General features: G+C 39.0%; 1 protein-coding gene across 2 annotated transcripts in view; it reads right to left on the bottom strand.

Annotated features, from left to right (window-relative positions):
* Window positions 1–24,189, bottom strand: part of LOC144052380 (leucine-rich repeat and fibronectin type III domain-containing protein 1-like protein) — a 155,757-nt gene that overhangs the window by 13,943 nt on the left and 117,625 nt on the right. For both annotated transcript variants that reach the window (XM_077566381.1, XM_077566380.1), the window contains exon 9: window positions 4,857–5,506. In XM_077566381.1, the coding sequence (XP_077422507.1) occupies window positions 4,857–5,506 (650 nt within the window). The remainder of the gene's footprint in view (window positions 1–4,856; window positions 5,507–24,189) is intronic.

A 24,189-nucleotide genomic window follows, 5' to 3' on the forward strand; every position in this document is an offset into this window, starting at 1 on the left:
TTAAGATCATTTTTAAGTTGCTGTTAGTCAGATGATTTATTCAAAAATCATTTGAGGATATTTACCCAAAGACCTACCTTATTTGAGAAAATGCAAACAACCAAGGAAACACAGTCGTCTAGAACACTTGTGATTACATCCTCTAAACACCAAGACAAAAACAATCTATGGAAAGCAAAACAAAGTAAAATACCCCAATATGCCTGTTCTCCAATGTTGAGTCTCATTTCTGACAACTGCGGGCCTTTAATGGGGGTCTCTTTTTATCTGCCACAAGCTGTGTTCTTCAGCCACTCTGACTCTGTCGCTCCCTCTGATCAGATCAATGTTTCCTCTCTCTGCAATGCAGCAAGCAGTGAAATGTATCACGAGCCCATTTTACACCCCGAGGAACCTAAATGTCTCTCTTCAGATACGTTTGAGCTTTACTCCTCCATAGGGTTTGCCCTTGAAGTGCCAAACAATGAATGTGGAAGCAAAGCAAGGAACACAAAAGACACCTATCACTTGTTTGAGTTGCAGAAACAAACAAAATTGCCAGACAGCCAGATGTTATTTTGACTGATAGGCTTCAGTCAAATTTAGGTTAGAAGTGGGTTAGGGCAATTAATACAACTCTGCAGTTCTTTTGCGCAAATACTGCAACGATGCTCAGTTACTCAATGAAATATATCCATTTTCACACTTCTACTAGCCTGTTGTAGTTGTAATGAACACCCAAATGTATTTGCCCTTTAGAGGGCCAATTTGGCTAATATCTTCTCAAAACACTTGCTGAAGCGCTTGTGCAGACTTCCCTGCACATGGTTTCAAAGGTGAAAAGGATAACAGCAAATTTTAATTTGCCATCCAATTAATCTTCAAAAAAAAAAAAAAAAAAAGAGTTGCAGATTCTCTCATGATATAACTCCAGACTGTGTGACTGAATAGAAAGGAGTGTCTGGGTCAATTAACTGTTATAATTGTCACACCTATCTGACAGAGTTCACGAAGGTCAAAACTTTCCCTGAACTCGATGTCTAAGCCACTGCGTTATCTCCCCTCCCCTCTGTGTTATTATCATAAGCTGAATGACACCTCATTTCAACCCACTCATTGAGGCTAATTGAATGACTTACCAGACACTGATAACATATTTCAACTTTTGCTGTTTAAGCCTGATGTGTGAAATGCTGTCTCCATTATTCCTTCTAATTTCCTGAGAAGATTGCAGTTGCAGTGGAAGTCTACTGGAGCGAGTTTAGTTGAGTGAAAATCTGCTCTTGTGGATTTTTGCAATTATGGCACTACTGAGAATTATAAATAACCTTTCCGTGCAATGTTTGAAGGTGTGCATCCAGGGAACAAGGCAGTCATCACAAAGTTTTATTAGCCTTAGAATGGCCTTTTCTTCCCATGATTAAGTTGCCTAATAGAACGGTAATATTAGTCCTGCACATGGCTGTCTCCAGGCAAAAATTTTAACCGTGGGCCAGATGCAAGTCGAGAGAGTTTATTTTTATTTGTTTTCACTTCTAACACAAACGTTTTATATTCTGTGATTCAAATCTGCATCATGCACATTGGTAGAAAATATATATATAATTTACAAAATTCAAGTTTGCACAAAACTACCGTAACCTTCCTTTACAAAATATATATGAAGACTTCACAATTGTTATATCGTGAATTTAAACTTTTAATCAAGGAGAGAGGTAAAAGCTTGACCTACTGAACCATTTTTTCATCATATCTCAAAATCTACCTCTGCAAATCCCGACTCGTGCTATGTCGGGTCACCTATTGCCGAAAGCATTTGCGGGGCTGCCTTGACTTATATATGAACTTTAAGTGACATCCTATTTTTCTTCCTTAAGGCTTAATATGATGTTGGTCCACCCCTTGCAGCCAAATCAGATTAAACACCCCTAGGAAGGATTTCCCTATGGTTTTATAAGTGTGTGTTTATGCCATTTTTTTCAAGTCCCACACTGATGCAGGCCAAGCAGACCTGGCTTTCAATCTCTGCTCTGATTCATCCCAAATGTTTTCTATCAGGACTCTGTGCAGGCCATTCAAGTTCATTTACAAAAAGTTCTCTCATCCATGTCTCTGTGGTCCTTGCTTTGTGCAGTGCTGCAAAGTCATGTTTGAACAGTAAGGGGGCCATCCCCAAAATGTTCCCACAAACTTCAAAAATTCTGGAACAATGGAGCTTTCAGCTCTCAGCCCGCTTGACATTGTTTGTTATGTTTCTATTGTTTTCCTTACTAATGTCGCCGTATGTACGTATGTACACACTGTGGTAACTGCTGACTGTCGCATGGCCGACAGACAAGTAGACTACATCTCGCCTTTTTAGGACCCTTAGCTGTATTACAACGTGCCTGATGTCAAATACGCAAACTGAGCACTAAACTAAAGCCTGGTTCACACATCAAGATTTTACAAATTGTTGAACAAATTCCAAACGCCGGGAGAACTCACACATGATGAGAAAAAATAATTTAATTAAATAAACGGTTTTGAACGTATTTTCCGGACTATAAATAAAATTTGTAACCATAGGTTGGCTGTTCCTGCGACATGAAAAAAATATACCGGGGGCACTCTAGACTTATACTATAATAAACTAACTATATTAATGTGACTTATACTCCAGTGCTACTTATATATGTTTTTATACCTAATTATGCATTTTTGGCTTAGTGCGACTTATACTACAGAGCGATTGATAGTTCTTAAAATACGGTAGTGTGTCACACACATCAATCACACACAAACCGATTTTATTCATGAATATTCCCAGGCCAGAAGGGAAATCTCGTAAAACCTCTGTAGATTAAATGTGACAAGGCAGACGGATAGGGGGCAGTAGCAATACTAATTTGTAAAAAAGTGAAGTAAAAAGAAAATGTGTTGGTCAAAGTGTTGGATTCCATAGATATGAACACTAGATGTCTCAAGGCGGAGTCGGCAACGTAACCACTGGTCGGCCATCTTAGGACAGGGGACTCTGGTTCGCTGTGCTGTAGTCTGCGGTAAACTGGATGATTTACTCACTTAAATAGGCTGTTGCGGATGGCAAAGGACTCTTTTGGAATGTTTTTGCTGGGCTTGATGGCAAGTTAGCTTGATGGCAAGTTAGCTAGTTGTTTGTCGGCCTATTTTCACACACACAGCAGACACTCACTCCAGACCTCGGGGGAATTTTATAACTTGCTATATATACCATGGTCCTGCATGTTGAATAATAATCAATAACATAAATATTTACAATTCTACACTCCCTATGATGTAATTTTAACATTTAAGTGCATTTGAATGCACAGTGTATTATAGTTTTAACAAGAATATTTTATTCCTTTCACTACTCTGTGTTATAGTGTATTTTATTGAAGCGCCTCGAGATCTATGAGGAAACTAAAGTTCAAAAGACCGGATGGCAGCCTCTGGCTTAGAATATGTGATAGTTCTGAAGGTAGATTTGAACCAATATCACAGGAGAAAATTGGTTCGGTTCACAACTTTGCTGAACGTTAACCTTTAGTCATTTGTACACGCCGGAACATGTTCTTTTTAATAAAATGCAACAATATAATTTGAATATCTCAGTGTAAGTGAGGCATGGTTGAATCAAACATCTTGGCTAAGACTCACAGTCACATCAGCTCCTATTTTAAATCCACATACTGTACTGCATTCTAGTTTTCACCTGTTCTACAGTACTTGTTTTTTTAAATCACAGTAAAAAATAAAATAAAAATGTTGTTGTTGCAAGGCTGTGTTTCGCAAACAAAGCAAGCCATCTTTCAAATAGCTATTGTTTAAATCCCAGCACCACCATTATCAGATAGGAATTTCTTTCATAGCATAATTCCCTCTTGTGTTGTTTGTGTGGTGTATTCCATATTGGTTACGTTGTTTCTGCTCCTTTTATACTTTCTTACCCAAGAGAGGTTTACTTAGACTCCTACAGATTCCAAGGCAAATAGTCTGGATTTATACAGAAATCGCTTAAGGGAGCGGAACATAATCTGTGAGTGAAACTGTTGAAGGTGCACACAGACAGGCTATGTGTATGCGCCTAATTATATCCAGTGGAGGGAAGTACATGTATTTTCGGCTCTTCCGTCTCTCCGCCAGCCGGTCATTGACAGATGCCCATCTTTCTACGAGTACTTTATATATATATTTATAATGTCTCATGAAAATACACGGACTGAGAAGGACTGTTTGTACTGACCCGGATCGACGGTTGTAAATCTGCTTCTGTCGGTGCTCAATCAGTCAGTGTATTTATTCAAGGCTTTGCGTCATAAAATACTCATCAAAAGGTGGCCATGTGTCAATGACGGAGAGATGGAAGTGTCCACCACTGAACATAACGGGTGCGTATTAATCTCGAGAAATCAAGTTAAACAAATGAATTGAATCACTACCTCTGCCACCTGATCATTGGTACTTTTGCAACCACTTTGCAGGCAATTCAATGTATAGGCCTAATAGAGAAGTGCTATCCACAACAAATTAATTCACATATAAGTCACTTGAAGAATTTGCAAAAAAAATTGTATAAAGTGTTTGTTATCCCATAGGATAAACAATGACTGACTGTAGTCAACAAAATGCCACCCCGAAAAAAAAAATCTACAAGGATGGCTTATTCTATGTACCTATCTTTGGCTCTATGATCATTTCACACTCATGAAGAAAAAAAATAAATTTCCTCACTCTACCTCTTTTCCTGTACAACTCTTCCTTATATCTGTATAAATCTTCTAAATCTAAATATTTCCCTGTGAACTTCTTTTTGCCTATTTAGCCCCCAGCTGCTTGCCGCCGCTATCTATGCTCCTTGTCTGTTGGCTCTCTACCTGCCAATTCCTTGGGGGAGGTGGGCTCTTTGACAACAGATGGCGGTCTGTTTTTCATCTCAATGGCAACCCTGGAGGTGAAGCGGGCCTTGGTGGGTGAAAGCAACTCGTCATTGGCCATAGAGTCAGTTCGTGTCATGATGTTCCGCCCACTGGCCTCCTCCACAACCAATGCAACAGTGTCTCTCAGGGTGTTGCTAGGTGACACGGCCCCAGATGGACCCACGGCGTCTTCGTCCTGACTGTCAGTCATTTTTGAAGCAGAGCGAGGCAGGACTTGGGCCTGACCGCCGCCCCCCTGACCATTGCTCTGCTGTCTTGGCACAGTTGTAGACATGGCAGCTTTTCCATGGGCTGTCCCTTGGTGGCTATAAACCTTGTATCTTATCATCAGGATAATAATAAAAACCAGAACAGATGCCACTATAATTCCGCCGATGATGATGATCATAGTTCCTCCCAAGAAGTGACTGTGCAATGCCTGACACTGGCTGAACTCGGTGTCCGTGGTGAATGACAAGCAACCCAGAGGACGTGTTGCAGTCAGTGAGGTGACAACATCGTCAAACACGGCAAGGACGCACAGGTCATAGCTTCTCCCGGCAGCGAGGTCACGAACCAGGAAGTCATTGGTGCTGGAGGGAATCATCCTAGAAAAGCAGAGAAAACAGACACAAATGTGTGTAAGAAATGAAAAAGGCAGATGTCATTGAACAGCTAAGGTAGTTTAAAACAGCCTCTTTTTTTGTTGAAACAAACTCATCAAAGCTTCTTTTGTAGTCTGTTTTCACACAGACCAGATGTAATATTCTAACATCAACAATGTGAATAATATCTTGCCACTTGAGGTGTATAATTAGCTTCGTGACTGGCAACAAAAGTGATGTGTGTGGCAAATTTGAGATATTACACTCAAATGAATGTTATGAGTTTTAAATTACATTCATCACATACATTTCACAAAAATACAAACTGCAATATATATTCATGGAATGAAGACTTTTATGGAAAAAAGTATTGGACACATTATCATCTAATCCAAGCTAGTTATGCAAGGGGACCTCAAAGGAGGCACAGCGGGGTGAGGGAAAAATGGAAACTTGGTCAGTTAATTTCAGCTATGTTGAAAGCAACATAGATTTTTTTTTTGTTTCTAAAGTTAGGGAGAAAAGTCTGGGGAGATCAGACAACTCTAGGAAAATAAAAACTGTTCTAAGGATCCAACATAATTTTCAATGTACTGTACTAGTTTGGCGGGTGGCCCTTTCTGTTATACTATGACTGTGTCCTGAAGCACAAAGTAAGATTGATAAAGGCTTGATTGTGTCAAACTATCACCTGATTGCCCTTCTAGAAAAACTGAATATCTGCCAACAAATGCCACATAGATCTAACAGTCATCATAGTGGAAGAAAATCTCATGTTTTCTTAAAATGGAACCCAGGAGCAGTAAATACAATGAAAACAGCAGGGCCCCCAAAATCCAACCCTGTGGAACCCCATATGACAGTGGGCAGTGCAGGACTAAGAGCACGCAAGGCTAACACAGAAAGCCAAATAGGATTTTTTTCTAAATTATTTACTTATTCACTTAGCTATTACATGTGTTAATTTTATCATTATTTATTTGATTTACTTGCTAATAATATTTACAAACTCATTGAATACCAGCCATTTTCATTGGAGCAATCTCCTTCAATACCAACCGTTTTACTAGATTTTGACTGATTTGACAAGGCCCACAGAATATAGTGGTCTATTGCTATATAAACATACCAAAGGAAAGATTTGATTCTCTTCTTTCATCAGAAAAAAGTGTATTTCTATCTTTTTCCGTTCTTTAGTTATCAGCGTTAGAATAAAGCCAAGTTTTGTCGAAATTCCAATTCCTGAGAAAAAAAACACAAGCACAACTTTGACTTTAACACTACAATTTTTTTCTTTTGGGACAGCTCAAACATCTACATAATGTTTTCGTGCAATAAAACAACGTTCCAAAAGTGCTTTTGATAACAAAATAACAGTTTATTGCACATAAAAATAAACATTTGACTGGTCTAATTGCAGCTCTCCCGCAGCATCCAGTCGTCCAGGGTTCGACGTGACCGGCAAAATGAGCCGTTAACCATGTTGACGCAAAGGATGCTGTGTGTGATAGAGCTAGCGAAATTGGGTCCACTTTATTGGTATAAGGTGCAATGTTTTTGTGTAAAGTGAAAAGATTGCAGTTGAGTATTTCCAAACAATTCTGTGTTGAGCCACCTCAAATAAGATTATACTGCTTATTTTTTTAATATCCACGTCCTACCATACTCCCTAAAGATATTTTTCCATACTATGACTATGGGGAAATTAATGAAGCCCTTTAGTTAAACAGGGACTATTTTCTTCATAACAAAGTTTTTCCCCTTTCCTCCGCTTGTTTCCGCTTGTCTTTATGTTTTCTGCAACAATAACTAGATGTCCGCTACACCTATACTCTATATACATACTGTATAACTGCTTTACTTCTAAATTGTTTCCCCATCCGCATTCCTTCAGAGATGAGTCTCTCTGTGACTATTCCTCCCTGTAAATGCATTTCCCCATCGAAATGTAACTGATTCAAGCAAACTGAGTAACAGCTTCCGTTTTGACACTATCTTGTATGGGACTACTCTCATCTTTGCAGCTAGACAAAATAAATTATAATTTATTGGGAAGGATACCTCAGGGAAATCAGAAAGGGACTTGCATTGCTGTGTTAGCGAAATCTATAAAGTCCAAGTGAGCTTCTAATCTTTTCCCTGCAGTCCAACACATTGCTCACGTATTAGCAAAACCAACTTCTGTGCTCAAGTTTGTAGAATAATTATAGGTGTCACCTTTTTAAAAGATGGGAACATGGTGGTGATATACAGACGCTCCCCTACTTACGAACATTCGAGTTGCGAACAACGGTACATACGAACATTTCTGCGCGTACAGTATGTCGAAAAATGTTTGGAAAGAAATGCTGTAAGTTAGATTTTGTATTGCGCGTAGTGCTTCTTTCCGCCGCTAATACCGACGATTGGCGCTGTGAGAGCTCATTGGAGGCTGAGCAACGTGGTGAGGAGGAGGAGGAAGAAAACGCCGGTCCCCATGAAGCAGGAAATAACTTTTGAAGCCGATTCCAGCGACGACGAAGAATCTCTCATGATATAAAATCCTCCTCTTCCTCCTCCTCCATCATCTCCTTAAGCATCGAGTACATCTTCCAAAAGTAAGTTAAACTTCATTTTATTTATCTTATTACGTACATGTACATACTGTGTGTGTCTCTCGCTCTCTCTCTCTAACATACGTAGTACAGTACAGTACTGTACGTATTCTCTCCATTTTATTAAGTTTTTTTCAGTACAAACCTTTGCAGGTTACTTGTACAAGCCTTAAACATACTTATATAAACCTTCAATATACTTATATAGGCTTTAAACATAAATTATAATACAAAATATAGCACTGAAGCAACTTACGAACAAATTCACCTTACGAACGATCGTCCGGAACGTAACTCGTTCGTAAGGTGGGGAGCGTCTGTTTGCATAATATTTTTCTCAGCCCAGACAACTTTTCTGGCTTTCGCGAGACTTCGTTTATAATTTGATCTTGATCCTTAATTATTAAGGAGCTTGTCGTCTGTATGGTAATATTAAGAAGTTTAAGTTGATGCCATACCGTAGGTCAAATCCTATTCAAATAATAATGCATAGTGCATACTTTATTATAACACAATGCATTGCAATTAACTGTCTGTATATAAGAAAAGAAAATCTGAGAAACGTATTAAAGATTTGCATTTAATTAAAAGTAAACTAGATCGGGCCCTGTGACTTGCTAACAGTCCAGACTGTAGTCTTTCTTTTGCCGAAAGTAAATTGAGATGGGCTCTAGTGACCCGTGACCATGAACAGGATAAGTGGTAGTGAAAATGGAAAATGATATCGGGCACCGGGCAAAATACACACACCTTGTAAAACTGTAAACTTTTGTCCATAGTTTGTATCACATTTTACAAAACTCTTACTAATTGTTATTGTTTTGTTTTTTTGTATGCACATCAGAATTGTTAGATAATGCCTCTTTAGCACACTTAATTAGTTAGGTGACTATAGCTAGGCCGTTATATCACTGTGACTTTTCTACTTGTTATGGCCTTTCTTATGAGTGGCACTCTTTGAACACTTACTTTTTAGTTGAATTCAGTTAAGACCATGTTGTCACACATTGTTAAAGTCGCCCGCCAACGTGGGCACAGCTAAGATATCATAAGAACAAGCAACCATTTTGAATGGATTACACCTTCTTCCACAGCTGGGTACTTGATCATTTGGGCATCCATTAAATAGTTCAACTGACAACATACTTTACAGTCTTCTGATAGCTGATATTAGCATAGCATGCATTAAAAACACAAGGACCAGCAGAGTTTCCCAAATTCTGTATACTCACAGACTTGCAGCAGCTGTTATCAAACATTATTTGGCTTCATTACCACGATCAAAAAGTTGTGCACGAGCACAAAGCCTGTCTAAGCATATCTATATAAAGTAAATCCATTCTCAGACATACAGCTACAGTACACTACCTTTAATGTACATCTAATGGTACATGCCATTCTAAAGTATATAGTACTAATGTGTATGAACTGGTACATTTGAAACCATTAAATATTTATAATGACTTCAGAATTTTATGTCTTGCATATGTGTGTGTCAAGGCTTCAGAAAGAACAAGGGCTGCTGGGCCAAGCAGAAACGGCCTATTTGAGTGAACCCATTTAACACTGCAATCATACTGGATGGTTATTCAGATAATGGCTTCACCCATGACACACACACACTCGCACGCACGCACACACACACGCACACACACACACACAGTTCCTTGACTTGTTTGCAGTTCAAAGACACAATACTGATTTTAACTGGCAAATGGTAACGTGACACTTCTACAATGCTACACATGCACTCAGCCATGTTTTGTCGCTCCTTAGGTCATCATCACACCCACAAGCACAATCAGCACGGGCATGTCCAAACACACGTTCACATAAGGGAGCTCACACACTGAAAACACAAAACGGACATAATTTTGCTCTTAAAAGAGTACCACAATTTGAGAAGAAACAAAATAAAACCTAAAATTAAATATTAATAGATTCAAACTTTATATTGTCCCCACTGTAATGAAAATGCAAATGGCTTAAAGTTCAAGAATATTTGATACCCTTTTAAGTATACACATGCAAATTACTGTATGCTGACCAAGCTGATTCAAAACGATGCCATTCAAGTCACTTGACTGTCTGGTGTAAGTAACCATACAGCTTAAAAATGCAGCACTAAATGTGATGTGTGTGTTAAACTCTGCACGCATATCGCATTATACCCAGTAAAGACAAGTGATGTGTAAACATAATGTCAAACATAACATTCATAAAATATGTGTTATAAAAAATGCATGGTACGTTTTGTGCAACAAAATAGTCAAGTGATGAAATGGGGATATTTCTGTAGTCATGCTTAACAAATGGCTTTCCATGTGTGCTGATGTTGATGAAGATTAAATCATCATGTGACAGCTTTGTTTGACTGTATGTGCATTACTATTGCAGTGAACCCTGGGGGGTTCGGGGGAGGAGGGGGGGCAATTAGGGGATTTAGGAATGATGGCACTAAGAAATCACACAACCAAGCAAATTATCATCGCAGACCTTTTAAATAAAATGGTAGTGAACTTCATTAAATGAATATGCCAATTTATGATTCTATGTTTCAATTAAATATATTCTATCCCTTCTCATTTCGAAGAATTTTCACTGCCTTCCATTTGTCTCAATTACTGACACCCTTGAGGCCATTTTCTGAAAGTGACCGGGGCAATGATACAAAATGTGCTTCCATTTTTATCATTTCTGAATTGGTTTCACCCAGTAAGCTTTAAATGGCTGCCTTGTTAAATTTCATATTAGGAAAGAGCCTAAAGAAAAGCGCAACATAATGTCTATCTATAAGAAGCAGTTAAATAACTGTAGAACAAAACCAGTTGTTAGCAAATTGTGTTTTCATCCTCACTCAACATTTCACTCTTTGAACTTTGTTACCTGATGTACCAAATTACCTCAAATTTCAACATAATGCAGATTTGCTCAATTAAGTAAAACAAAACATATTTTCCCTTTTAAATTCTCTTTGAAATTCCTCTCCACTTCCCAAAAATCTAGTTCTGGAATCTATCAAATATAACACATTTTCTACCCATTACTACTTGTTAATTAAAACGCACCAAAGCATGGGTGTCATTTATTTCTCTACCTCACCACAGCAATATCTAAATTATTGGTTGGCAACCTTTTTCATTGTACCGTACCAACTTTTGTTCCAATAGCCAATTTTTCTTTGTATGCTGACAACGTAGCAATTTCTCTTGCAGTCAAACATTTAAAATACCTATGGTGAACAAAATGCTGCCATCTATGAGTAAAGTGAGAATTCCTCAATCAGAAGTGAGCACGGATGGTGGATAGACAAAAGGAAGGGAAAGTAAAAAAAAAAGAAAAGTTATTTCCAATATGTTGTATGCGTCGCCACTAGTCTAAACAGAGTATTTTGATTAATGTTGTCTTTGTCTCCACCAATTTTTATCCATCTCAGGTGGTGGGCATTTTAACACTTTTTGTCGACTGAAACTGACACCACAGTTGCTCAGGGTTCAAGTAACGATTGGTCCCGCTTCACCTGTTTTCTGAGTTTGTTCAAGCTGAACTGTGATTAGGGGTGCAACAGTTTCATATTTTTGTTGTACGATTATATTCTGAGAAAAAAAATGTGGTTTTAAGGTTCTGATAGATCACATCAGCATTCTTTGAAAATGTGTATTTTTAACAACAATAAACAACTGAAAATAAATAAAGAAGTTGCTGCCTTTTAAAACGAATACAACAGATTAGACATAGACAGTTCGGGCCGCGGACAGCGGGGGTGCCAGCAGCCAGGAACCCACAGCCGTCGGCTACGCAACTCCTCCCGCACCAGGCGCAGGGTGGGGCATTCAAAGCTGAGACCTGTGTTGCTGTGCGCCTGCTAAATGGGCCGTGTGGAAAAAGAAGACCTATGAACTATGCCGCGTGGGGCATTTTGTGCTTCACGTGAGCGGAAATAACCGGTGTTGTTGAACGGCTGCGGTTATTTAATCCTGACCTTTAAAAACCATGGTTAATCATAAAACCAGGTAATAGCTGCAAACTTAACTGTGATTAGTCGTTATCTGAGCCCTGAGCAACTGTGCTGTTATTTTCAGTTGACAGCAAGTGGCAAAATGGCTGCCCCATGAGATTAAAAAAAATAAGTGGATTTTGCGTCTTTTTTTTGTGTTCCACAAACGCAATATTAATCAGACGCAATATTAATCAGAATACTGTTTAGACTAGTGGGGCTACATATAACATATTATTGTAAAGGACTTCCCCTTCAAATCATACAAAATGTGTGCGCGTGTGTGTGTAGTGTACACATGTACAGAGTGCAGTTGGTTTGGGTCTCAGTGGTCACAAATGACATTAACAGATGCTAATCTGCTATCAGTCGCCTCACTCTGATGGTGCATCGTTATTGTCTTGCAAGAAGAGCGACAGGTTCGTTAGGCACCCTCGTTACAACACAACATCATAGGGGCACGTTGCTGCCAATCCTGCGTGTACGTTTTCCGGTGGAGAGAGTAGCTGACATTTCCCTTCTCACAGCATGTTAATGCACGTTCCCAAATATGTCTGTGCATGAGACTGACCTTTTCAGGCTATCTGCATTCAGTTAGGCTGGTTGATGGGAGGAAGCCTTGTTAGTAAATACTGTCCATCAATCAGCTCAAAATGCTGACACACACACACAGGCATGCACACACACATACACCATATGTCATGCTGCTCTATTCAGAGCCCCGGGTTGTGACTGTTGATCTAAGAAGAACGTCAAGTGAATATTTATGTTAATGCACCCTGGCTGTTTTTAAAATATTAATGTGCCAATTATTCATCCAGTGCAAGCAGGCCAGGACAGTGAAGGGCAAAGGTGTGACAGCAAAGACGCTACAGCAGACAAACTTTGTCCATTCAGCTCGACTTGCTGCACTATTAAAGCCAAAAACAAAACTAAACTAAAATGTCAGCAATGAATGTCAGCAATCCGAATAAAGTGATCTTTGTTTATTTAAGTAATTCAATATTATTATATATATAAAAAAAAAATCTAGTACAAATGTAGGATCATTTTCAGGTCAGTGTCAATTGTGCAGTATCCACAGAGAAACATGCTTTCATCCAGAAAATACCAATCCTGTAATTAATAATTCAGTAAAGTCGTTTTGATCAGGGGAATGTCCCCCTTCCTTTTGGGCTCTCTCCAAAGTACTTGAAAACCATAAAGGGACATCTTTGAAAAGTTATTTAGGGCACAGTGTGAAAATCAACACTTTTGGTGGTTGAGCGTAGTGTACATAAAACTTCGTGCAAGAAAAAGTTATTTAGATTTAAACCCTAGTTTAGCAAAGAAGCATATACTGTATGATGACTTGGGCAAAGTGTTTGACATGAGCACAGGAGATATTTTATTAAGGTAAAAAAATATATAGTACTTACTATATACTTCAATAAAAAAAAAGATTCAACAATGTTGGCATAGAGTTAGTTCAGTGGATTCTAGCCAACATTTATGGCATTTTCATAGGTGGATTTTCAAAACCAAAATGCTCCATCCATTGAAGGAGCCATTGTATGTGTTTTTTCTTCGCAATTTAAAACCTTTCCCATATGTGTCAATAACCGGTATAGGATTTGCATTTATCAAAATGCCCCAAGAATGAAGAATTAAATCACCCTTTATATTTTTAAGTCCGCTGGTGCTCAGCATGCTTTAAAGTTGTGGTCGTCTGTCATGAAAATGAGCCGCTCACCCTTGCCCTCTATGCCGCTGGGCCAATACAAGTACAGCTTTCATTACCATGCTGACCAGGGGCAAAGCTAGGGGGTGAATGAGAAAAGTGAGTTCTTCTTGCCAAAGAAGAGTTGGACACAGGCATACAGTTCTTGACTTCCACAGACATGTTGTGGACAAGACGGTATGTCATTTATAATAATAATAATAATAATAATATATAAATTATTATTTTTTTATTTTTTTATATTATTATTATTATTATACAACAATCCTAATAATAATATTTTATATATTATTATTATTAATATAATATTTTATTTATATTATTATTATTATATCAATATTTATAATCATAATCATAATAATTATTATTGTTATGCTTTTTAGCCATGGCACAGCGATGGGCGGCTAGGGGAAGGGGGCACACAGACACGAACGATCAAGGTGTGGGCTGTCTCCTCCTCCCTAGCCAACTTGATATCATCCACCCGTGGAGGTCTGCTTGCAGATGTACTTTTAAACTTACATTATGCTCTTTAACCTCACAAACTTAAACAAATCAGTTACTTGTTCTGACTGATAGTCCTTGACATGGCACGTGCCACATGACCACCACTCGCACATCACATTTAAAGCGAATGAAAGGACTATATAGAGTCGGCTGTGAACACATCCACACTAGTGCAGATGTCCCACAAATTTGCTTCCTTAAGCCGGTCCATAAAATTACCAACACTGGGTCTAACTCGCCTCCTTTCCAGAATTATGTTGTTTAAGCTGTGAAGCCTAGCTGACATACCAAATGAGTGGATAAACTTGATGTATTTGGGCAGCATTATGTAAATGACAGAAACAAATGCGCTGCAAATGCACCCCCCGCCCCCCCCCCCAAAAAAACACAACCACATAAAACAAACTCAAAAGACAGAGAAAAACACTGAAGGAGAATAATGCTACAATCACATAAACAAAGTGAAACCAAAAACTAACAAGTATACTGTATGAAGAGTAGTTTATTGTAAAATGATGATATTTCGTAAAAAGTGAATAAATCAGACAAACATTTCTTACACTACTGTTTTTACGTTTTTTTTTTACCAAAAAAACATGCTTTGCTTGTCTCCTAGAGAGATAAATTAGCATAAAAATGCTAAAGCAGAAATGATCACACTTCTGCGTTGTTATTTGTTGAAAATCTTTGTCTCTTAACAAAAATATCCTACTCTGCCCAAAAATACCCAAGAAGGATCACCCACATCATTGGGATATCTGTGGTATCTTAAAACGTCGTTTAATTTCATTGATAAAAAAAAAAGCTGTATTAAAGCCTGATTGCATTATCCAGAACAGAAATGACCTCACAACATTACTTGTCCTGGTGCAGTGTCAAACAGCAATGCTCACACACCACATTTTTTTTTAAAGGGGAAGGCAACCTTAAACATTTCTTGACAATAATATGTTATATGTAACCTCACTAGTCAACACATAACATTCTGATTAATATTACATTTGTGCAATATGTGTTATGAAGCCAAATCTAGCTGTATTTATCCATCTCAGGAGGCAGCCACCATTTTGCCACTTGCTGTCAAGTGAAAACGACACCTCAGTTGCTCAGGACTCAGGCAACGACCAATCACAGCTCACCTGTTTTCTGAAGCTGAGCTGTGATTGGTTGTCACCTGAGACCTGAGCAACGACAGCAAGTGGCAAAAAGGCTGCTTTCTGATATTGATAAAAACTGCAGGATTTTACTGCTTAACTCATATTCCACTAATGCAATATTAACTAAAATACCACATTTAGACTAGTGGGGCTGCATAGAACATATTGTCAAGATTTTTTGGGGGGTTTATTTCCCCTTTAAGCTTAAAAGTATCCCTTGTATTTGTCCATTCTCCAGCTATTGAGAATGGAGCAGGAAGTTAACCGGGTTCTAACTTGCCTATGCATTCATAGCTATACCGTCCATATGTGCCTACAATTGGTGAGATTGGGAGTATGTCACGAGGCTGGTGCTTAATAAGGTGTGATCTCACAGCACTGGCAACCCTGAATTTGAATCACAGTCATGTCACAATTCAGTCTACTCACAGAATCATGTTCAGAAATAGGTAGCTCATTAAAGATTGACTTGGTTGTGTAACCACGACCTGTGAGAGGGTTCTCCCAAGACCCAACATTTTGTATAGGAAGCAATTAAAAAGTATTTTCCATAGTATGTTCTATTTAAAATGCACTGTAAGATGTGTAGAGTATCTAGACTATCAGCCATTCCAATCCAATGGAATGGAGCTTACTCCTACAATGTGCTCCAGACATCCGGCCGACTTGGATAAGAAACACAAATTCAAACCTTAACACAAAGCCCATAGCTAAGTCCTGAGTTTTCTGTTATGACTGCTATTCAACCATCATTTCATATTTTCACCTTCCCTCAGGATTAAGAGCATGGTGGGAAAAAAAAGTGGTAAAGCTTTGAAATTGAAGTGCCCATATGTGACTGAGATTGATTCCATGACACATTTTGTAGCCTGACAGTGCACAGGAGACTTAGAGTTAAGCTTATTGCTGCTCTGCATTTCGAAAAGCCAGCTAAGGGTTTTTGACACCCAGAAGAATAGGGAATACCAAACCCGCACACACATCCCAACTCTAGCACTCTGTGGGGTTCCTAACACTGACGAATTGGAATCCCTACAAATGGAGAGGCTATTGTTGATAAAGATGCATGGATTGCTGTGTGGCCTCAAACAAAGAATAGGGAGGGGAAAGCTGTCCAAAATTGATACTATGTATACATACTATATAATAAAATGACGTGTGATATGAGAAATACTGCATTTTTCCTGACTTTGTGTTAGTTTTTATTATTATTAATATTTTATTAATCCCAATGCATCGGCAATTGAACCACTCTCAAGTCCGTTTTGGTTGAGTTATTTTTTTTATTTATTATATTTTTTTGTTATATGTGTTCCAACATTGAAAATTTTGTTAATTGTAGCTGATGTTACAAGCAATTTTCACACCACAATTCACAACTTACAAATAATGTGCTATGACTCCCTGCCACATTATGAATCTAGATATGTAAACTGATACTTTTATGTAAATATGTATTTACATTTCTTATTGTATGAATGTCATTTCCATTTGCAGTAATTTAGTCCAACAAAAAAAGTTGACAAAATAGCAAAAGGTGGAGCAGACTTTCATGAGAATCCAAAAATGAGGCAGGAGAACGGCTGCATGTGTCCTTTAAGCATCAAGGTGATAACATCCGTCTGTGTTAGACTGCGGTCAAACATGACATGACCACATGAATGTGGACTGTGGCGGTCAGAGACAGCTGACATAGTGTATATTTCACATTGCCTGGGTGGCAAGATGTGGTGGAACTGCAAACATAGAATTATGTTTAATTAAATCCTCTTGCTAGTCACTATTTTACAAAGCCAACAAATAATGTAACTAGAAAAGGCATATCTTAACTTTTAACACCGTGCGCATGAAGATAAGATAAGCAGCAATGAGAAAAAAAAGGAATACAGCCCTATGGTAGAGATATGATTTAAAAATGCACGACTTGCACTCTCACTGAGAATAAGGACAAAGGATTGTCGGAATGGGATCAAATCGGCACTAATCCCAAGTGTTAATATTGTCTTCAACAACAAGCCTTAACATTCACAGATATATAAGTAATCTGGTCTAATAATAAGACAGATATCGGATTTACCAAGGATTTATCCTAGTGATTGTGTCACCCTATGGTCCTTTATGAAAGAAAAAAAGGAATTCTGACACAGTATTAACCTTTGGTTTAATGCTTCATGGAGACAGCTCGTGTTACTATTATTTGTTTAATTGATGGATTTGTTACATATTGTACAATTATTGGACAACTTGAGCTAACAATCATTTGGGCTACATTATAACAAAAAAGTTATCTAATAATTATCCATCCATCCATTTTCTTAACCGCTTGTCCTCACAAGGGTCACGGGGGTTGCTGGAGCCTATCCCAGCTGGCTTCGGGCAGTAAGCAGGGTACACCCTGAACTAGTTGCCAGCCAATTGCAGGGCACACAGAGATGAACAACCATACTCACAATCACACCTATGGACAATTTGGAGTGTCCAATCAACCTGCCATGCATGTCTTTGGAATGTGGGAGGAAACCGGAGTACCCGGAGAAAACCCACGCAAGCACGGGGAGAACATGCAAACTCCACCCAGGAAGGCCGAAGCCCGGACTCGATCTCACGTCCTCTGCACTGGGAGGCGGACGTGCTAACCAGTCAGCCACCATGCCACCTATCTAATAATTATTTAACTTAAATCTAATATTCATCTACAAATGTGTTATGTCTAAATGCTATTGTCCTGTTTATCTGATATATTCCTCCTACTTTCCATCACAACATGGTCCCCATTTTGCTGTTTGAATATTTCTCTCCAGAGACTTACCCTTTCTTGCATCACTATACGGAATATACGTAGCTACTGCTGCTAGCTCCTTCCTCAGCTCTTCCAGCTGCAGACATGCAATATCGACCCATCTCAGTACCCTCTAATTTGAGACCTGGACTAGTTAAATATACAGTACACTGTATCTCATGTATTGTAAATTGACAGTGACATAACCTTTTGTCAAACTACATTTGGGAATCCCCAGTGTGAGATACAATATGTTTTGATGGCAGTTTTGGAGGCAAACTAAATGAAGCCATGTGCTGGAGGAAAGTCACGAAATACACACAAGAACACTAAGATTTGAAAAATAGCTGAAAAATAATGGTGCGTTTAAGTGGATGTGTGCATGTGTGTTGAATTATGCATTAAGTTCCAATTTCCATGAAAACACAGAATAAGAGTGCAGCCATTTTTCAGATCCAAACAGGTTAATTAATGGGCGAAAAGAATAGTCCAGATGCATCACAAATTTACGCTTTCCTCCTTGGGGCGTTGCACCAAACCTTTATGCACTTTCATGAATTTGGGGCGGTACTCTTTGCTTAACGAACAAAGCCACACACTAGTAAAAACATAAAAATAAGAACATCCACACACAGAGTAAGTAATACAGTGGCACCACTAAAGAAAGTAGTCCAGATGCAGTGCACCTCCTGTCTCATAATGCACCATTGGAGGGTTCATATTCACAGTCTTCCACACTATCTAGCATACAAGAGCAATACAGAGCTCACATGGAGCAAGAAATAGCTTTTAAAATCCCGAATACGACCTCTGGGCTTGCCATTTTCTAACTCGAATATTTAGTCATATGAACACGTTTGGAATGCCTTGTTTGAGCGTGGCACTTGTTTGTGCTCTGCACATGCTCTGGCTGCAAGGAATCTAGTGCACTTAAAATAGCTCACAATGCACTTGGGCACCTAGTGAATATCGATAGTTGCTCAAGAGGGTTATATAGAGCACAATGTATTGCGAGCATGAAACCATGCACAAGTGATGCGAAGCGGTGGTCACGTGACATGCAACGAGAAGCAAGTAGTTAGCTGGCTGTCCAAATTAACTACATTATACTGTATATTAGGTAACCACATAGTGCGGGACTATATACTGTAGTGGATGAGGGGTAAGTGCATATGGGTGGATATTTGGACACGGCCTTGGTCTTTTTAGCTCAGTAATGTTCATTCGATAGTCTTACTAATTCAACATGTATGCGTGTGAGTGCTCTTTAATTCGCCTTAAACCTAAAAAAAATCCCATACCTTTCACCTTAACCGGATGATTTAGTTGTCAGGAGACCAGAGGAAGGGTCAAAGGAAAGTAAGATGAAACAAAGTGAAATCCAACCAGACACACAAAATCGGAATCGTTTTGTGGAGCTCAGTAATGTTCATTCGATAGTCTTACTAATTCAACATGTCATCATCATTGCTCTCTCTTCTTCTTTTTTTGTGTGCGTGTGTGCATGCGTCTGTGTGTGTTTGCATGCATGCGTATGTGCGTGCGTGTATGCGTGTGAGTGCTCTTTAATTCACCTTAAACCTAAAAAAATCCCATATCTTTCACCTTAACCGGATGATTTAGTTGTCAGGAGACCAGAGGAATGGTCAAAGGAAAGCAAGATGAAGCAAAGAGAAATCCAACCAGACACACAAAATCTGAATCTTTCGCCAACCACAGAAACCTCTAAATGCCAACAGATTAGCGAGACCTCAGGAGACGAAAGGAAAAACTAAAGAAAGGAAAGAAGGATAGATGAAACAGAGTGAGAACCACAGACGACAGCCCCCTTTGAATTTCAGTAGATGCTGGTGTGGTGGATCTGGCCTTGGTCTTTTGAGTACAGGAAGTACATAATCAATTCTGTAGAGTCAATTCTGTAAAGTCAATTCTGTAAAGTCAATTCTGTAAAGTCAATTATACTCAAAACAGAGTATATTTGGTCCCACTCTAAACAGAGTAAAATTTACACTTGGTAGAGAGCAAAATAAAATAACATTGGAAACAAAAAATCACTCAGGGGTTGAGGAACAAACCCACAACTTCATGTTGAGCCATGCAGCTCTGACTGTGTGACAGTATATCACTCGTGTCAGCTGGAATCATCTCCAAGAGACCAAAAATTATGCTTTTGGTCTCCTTTTGGATACAAGCAAATATTAGGAGTGGCATAGCTCAGGTGATAGCTTAAGCTCTCACAAGCTTAAGGTCATGAGTTTGTTCCTTAAAAGATCTTTGTGCAGTTTGTCACGGTTTTACTCGCGACTGCCACCTCTGGCCCAAAGTGTTACTGCAGCATCTGTGTCAGGCTCGTTCATGGTGCACATGTGAATACTTCCACAATCTTAAAGCGACAGCCACAGTTGACAAACGAAGACATGACTTCAAATGAGGTATAAAAAACCTCCACCCCTCACCCTCCCCTCCCCAAAGAAACTGTGGAGTGTCCGGGCCCGCACGCTCTACTATAAAGTCAAGATAAAAGCTGATAGGTGCAGTCCGAGTAAAACAGTCCGAGCTCTTCGTACTCATCTGGGCATCGGTGGAGCATGCGTGATGTAGAAAAAGCTTTAACCTTTACCTTTTTAACGGCACAATGCACCTTGCCTAACTTTTTCTTCTTCATTTTTTAATAAACCACTAAAATGTAGTCAAAATCTCTCCTTGCAAAATAAATATCTTCAATAGTTTCCCCCCCAGTTTTTTCAATTCTCTTGTTCGCACTAAAAATACTTTGAGTAAAATTTACTCTGAATATTTTCTTCCAAGTGTAAATTTTAGAGTGGGACCAAATCGACTATGTTAAGAATAAAATTGACTGTGTATGTGTATGCACTGCGTTTCGCATGCTACCCACCAGAAATACACAACTAGAGATAAACAAACATGCTGAATTTTGGACGCAGTACAGCAACACACTTTTGGAGCGAGGAGAAAATGGGCTACTTTATTAGTGTGGTAAGTGACATGAAAGCAATATCTTTTATCGGCGGTTGAAAATAAATAAATAATAAGAGAGTTTAGATGGGGATCGATCATTTTATCATGTCTACGGGAGTAACTGTCTACTCACACATGTAAAAAGGTTACTCTGAATCTTTTAGAAACCGGAATTCTGACCTTAACCCGAATATTGACTGCATGTAAAAATAGTCAAATGTGTTTGATTTTGTACGCTCCACTATTTTCCATGCAGACCACAATTTTTCTACCTTGGTCTGTGCTCTGCTAGGTGCCTGTCTAGTTAGAGAATGGTTTGTCTGCTGCAGGACAGTTCTGCCAGTCTTCATCAATGTTCTGCCCCCTTTCGCCCCTTTCATAAATTGTGTCTGTGGGGAAATAAATAACGGCCACATTTCGAATTGCTCTCTTTTCGTCTGTATTTCCTTCCATTCCTTCCCCCAAGCAAACCGGAACAGATAATCTGGTCAGAGATTATTGGGAGATTAGTTGGGTCTGTAGTAGGTTCTTCATGTTGGGAGAGCCAGACTGAGATGCTTGGGAATTGTGAGGTTGGGGGGGTTACAGTGACTGCCAGAAGATAAATGAACAGGTGGGCAGATCCAGTCCAATACAGAGAAATAGACTGAGACAGACAATCACAAACAGAAAGGGTAAAAAAAAAAACACAGACTGACATGTGGCCCTATATAGACAAGGCTGTTGAGCGTTCTGACTATATCTATAGACTACAGCTCAAAAAGTCCTGGCATTTGTTATCTATAATGTGTTCTATGACCCAAAAGAGCTCTTTGTCATGTTTTCTGTGAAAAAGCATGGCACAGGCATTTAGATTTCATTTCATCCATGTATTTTTAAAGAGATTGTGCCATTTTGTATATATAGTGTGTTTCATATTTGATGAAGATCGTTTTTTATGATGGCATACATGACTCTAAAACCCATCATGCTTAAAATGTAAGATGAGCCTGGACGAGAAGGCCGGGAAAACATCCGAAAGACTGCGACGGACGCCACCATAAAATGTTTGTTTAAGAAGATGTGTACGTGAGTGCATGTTTACGTCACCGTCATTCGCTTATGGTTTGAAACAAAACCCTCGATTGCCTGGAGTGTCTCAAGTGGCGTGAAAGCAATGCATCAGCTGCCGACGTGTAATGAAATAAAAATGATGTAGAAGCTGTTAGACGTACATTGATAGACACAACAATTGATGAAGGTAAACAAAAAGTCTATTTTTGTAACAAATGCATAATTTATTGAAGATGTGTCACAGAATTTGAAGATTTCTCAAGAGCAAGTCCTGCCCTGCTGAAATTTGCATCGATCCCTGGTACAAACTTGCAACCTGTATAGTGAGCTGAAAAATTCATACCTTGTTAAATATCAAAGCATTTTGCCTGCCCAAATTAACCATTTTGGCATGAGTACAGGGAAAATGAGCCATTGACTCATCCAAAGCTCTTCCAAATTACATCACAGTGTGCGTCACATCTGCAACAGTCATCACCCCCCCCCCCATGTGCTCTAATTTCTCTGAATAAAAAATGACTTTTTGTTTCCACCTTCCTTCGATCTCACATTAAGTTACTTTCAACTTTCCTTTCCTGCAGCAGACAGAAGGTTTAGCATATATTGGCACATTACGATACAGACATTCATTTATCACAAGGTCAAAAAAAAGAATAACAAGATAATAATCTGTTAATCTCTGTCTCAAGTGGGCGTGTAAAACACACATCTGTTCCCTGTAAAATATGCCCAGTTATCTGTAAATGTGACAATGTGGCCAGAAATTACAAATAAATCTGTCAATGCTATAATTAGTTCCAGGGATGTTGTAGATTTGTGTTGGTTAATGTGTTTGTTAGTGTGTGAAGTGTAATTTCAATTATAAACGCTTAAGGATTCACAGAGAATTACACGCACACGCACACACAAACCTGTGCCAGCCAACGGGGGAAAAAAATGCAGAATCATTGATTACTTGCAACAAAGGGATTCAAGGTCACAGTTTACACATTATTAAGTTGATTTTAGCATGATGGTCTCACACAAGTTTACATGGCTCTGAGTAAATAATGGCCAGGCGCACACACACACTATGAACGCACACATACATAGTGACAGACGTAACCACACGGGAAAATGTCAGTTTCTGTCAAGCAGAAGAGTCTGACAGAATCAATTAGCAAGCTGGGATAATGGGGAATACTGCATTAAATTAAAGTGACAGTTTTCCCCATAGGCACACTGCTCACGAGGACATTAAACAACTAAACCGAGCATGTGTGTGTGTGCGCGAGCACGCAAATACACAGTCTGGACGTGTTTGCATTTTTCTGTGTGTGCATGTGTGAGATTAGGGATTTGAACTGACAGTAGCATGGTTAAATTCATCAAATCAAATCACTACGCTCTAACCTTGTGCATAATTGTCTCATTCTTGGAATGAACATGTCTTTACAGAAGCCAATCTGACAAAAACAATGCCAACCATTATGCCATGTGTAACAATTGTGTTCAATCAGCTGGCATTGTCGTTAAGACAGTCCTATAACAACAATGGACGCTGGTTGCTTTAGCTGCTCTTGCCATTCAGCTCACATGACAACACAGTCACTTGGTGAGACATTGAAGACGGGTATTTCAAGTTGAAGGGAAAAAAAACATGGTTTGATATGTCCTCATGTAACCTCTCATATAAAGATATGTTGTTGTCCTGAACTGTTGTACGAATCCAGGTGCCCAACAATTTGTAAATAAAGGGCGGGATCAGCCTAGGAATTCTTCCTTGTTTATACTACAGTTTTCCCTGCTTTGCAAAACATGTTTTCAAAAGTGTCTGAGAAAGGGCTTGGCTAGCCCGGTTTCCCACGCTAACGGATAAAAAACGGAGCGGCACACGGTCCGGTCAGAGTCAGCTGCGGAA

The sequence above is a fragment of the Vanacampus margaritifer genome, chromosome 5, assembly GCF_051991255.1.
Source record: "Vanacampus margaritifer isolate UIUO_Vmar chromosome 5, RoL_Vmar_1.0, whole genome shotgun sequence".
Classification (NCBI taxonomy): Eukaryota; Metazoa; Chordata; class Actinopteri; order Syngnathiformes; family Syngnathidae; genus Vanacampus; species Vanacampus margaritifer.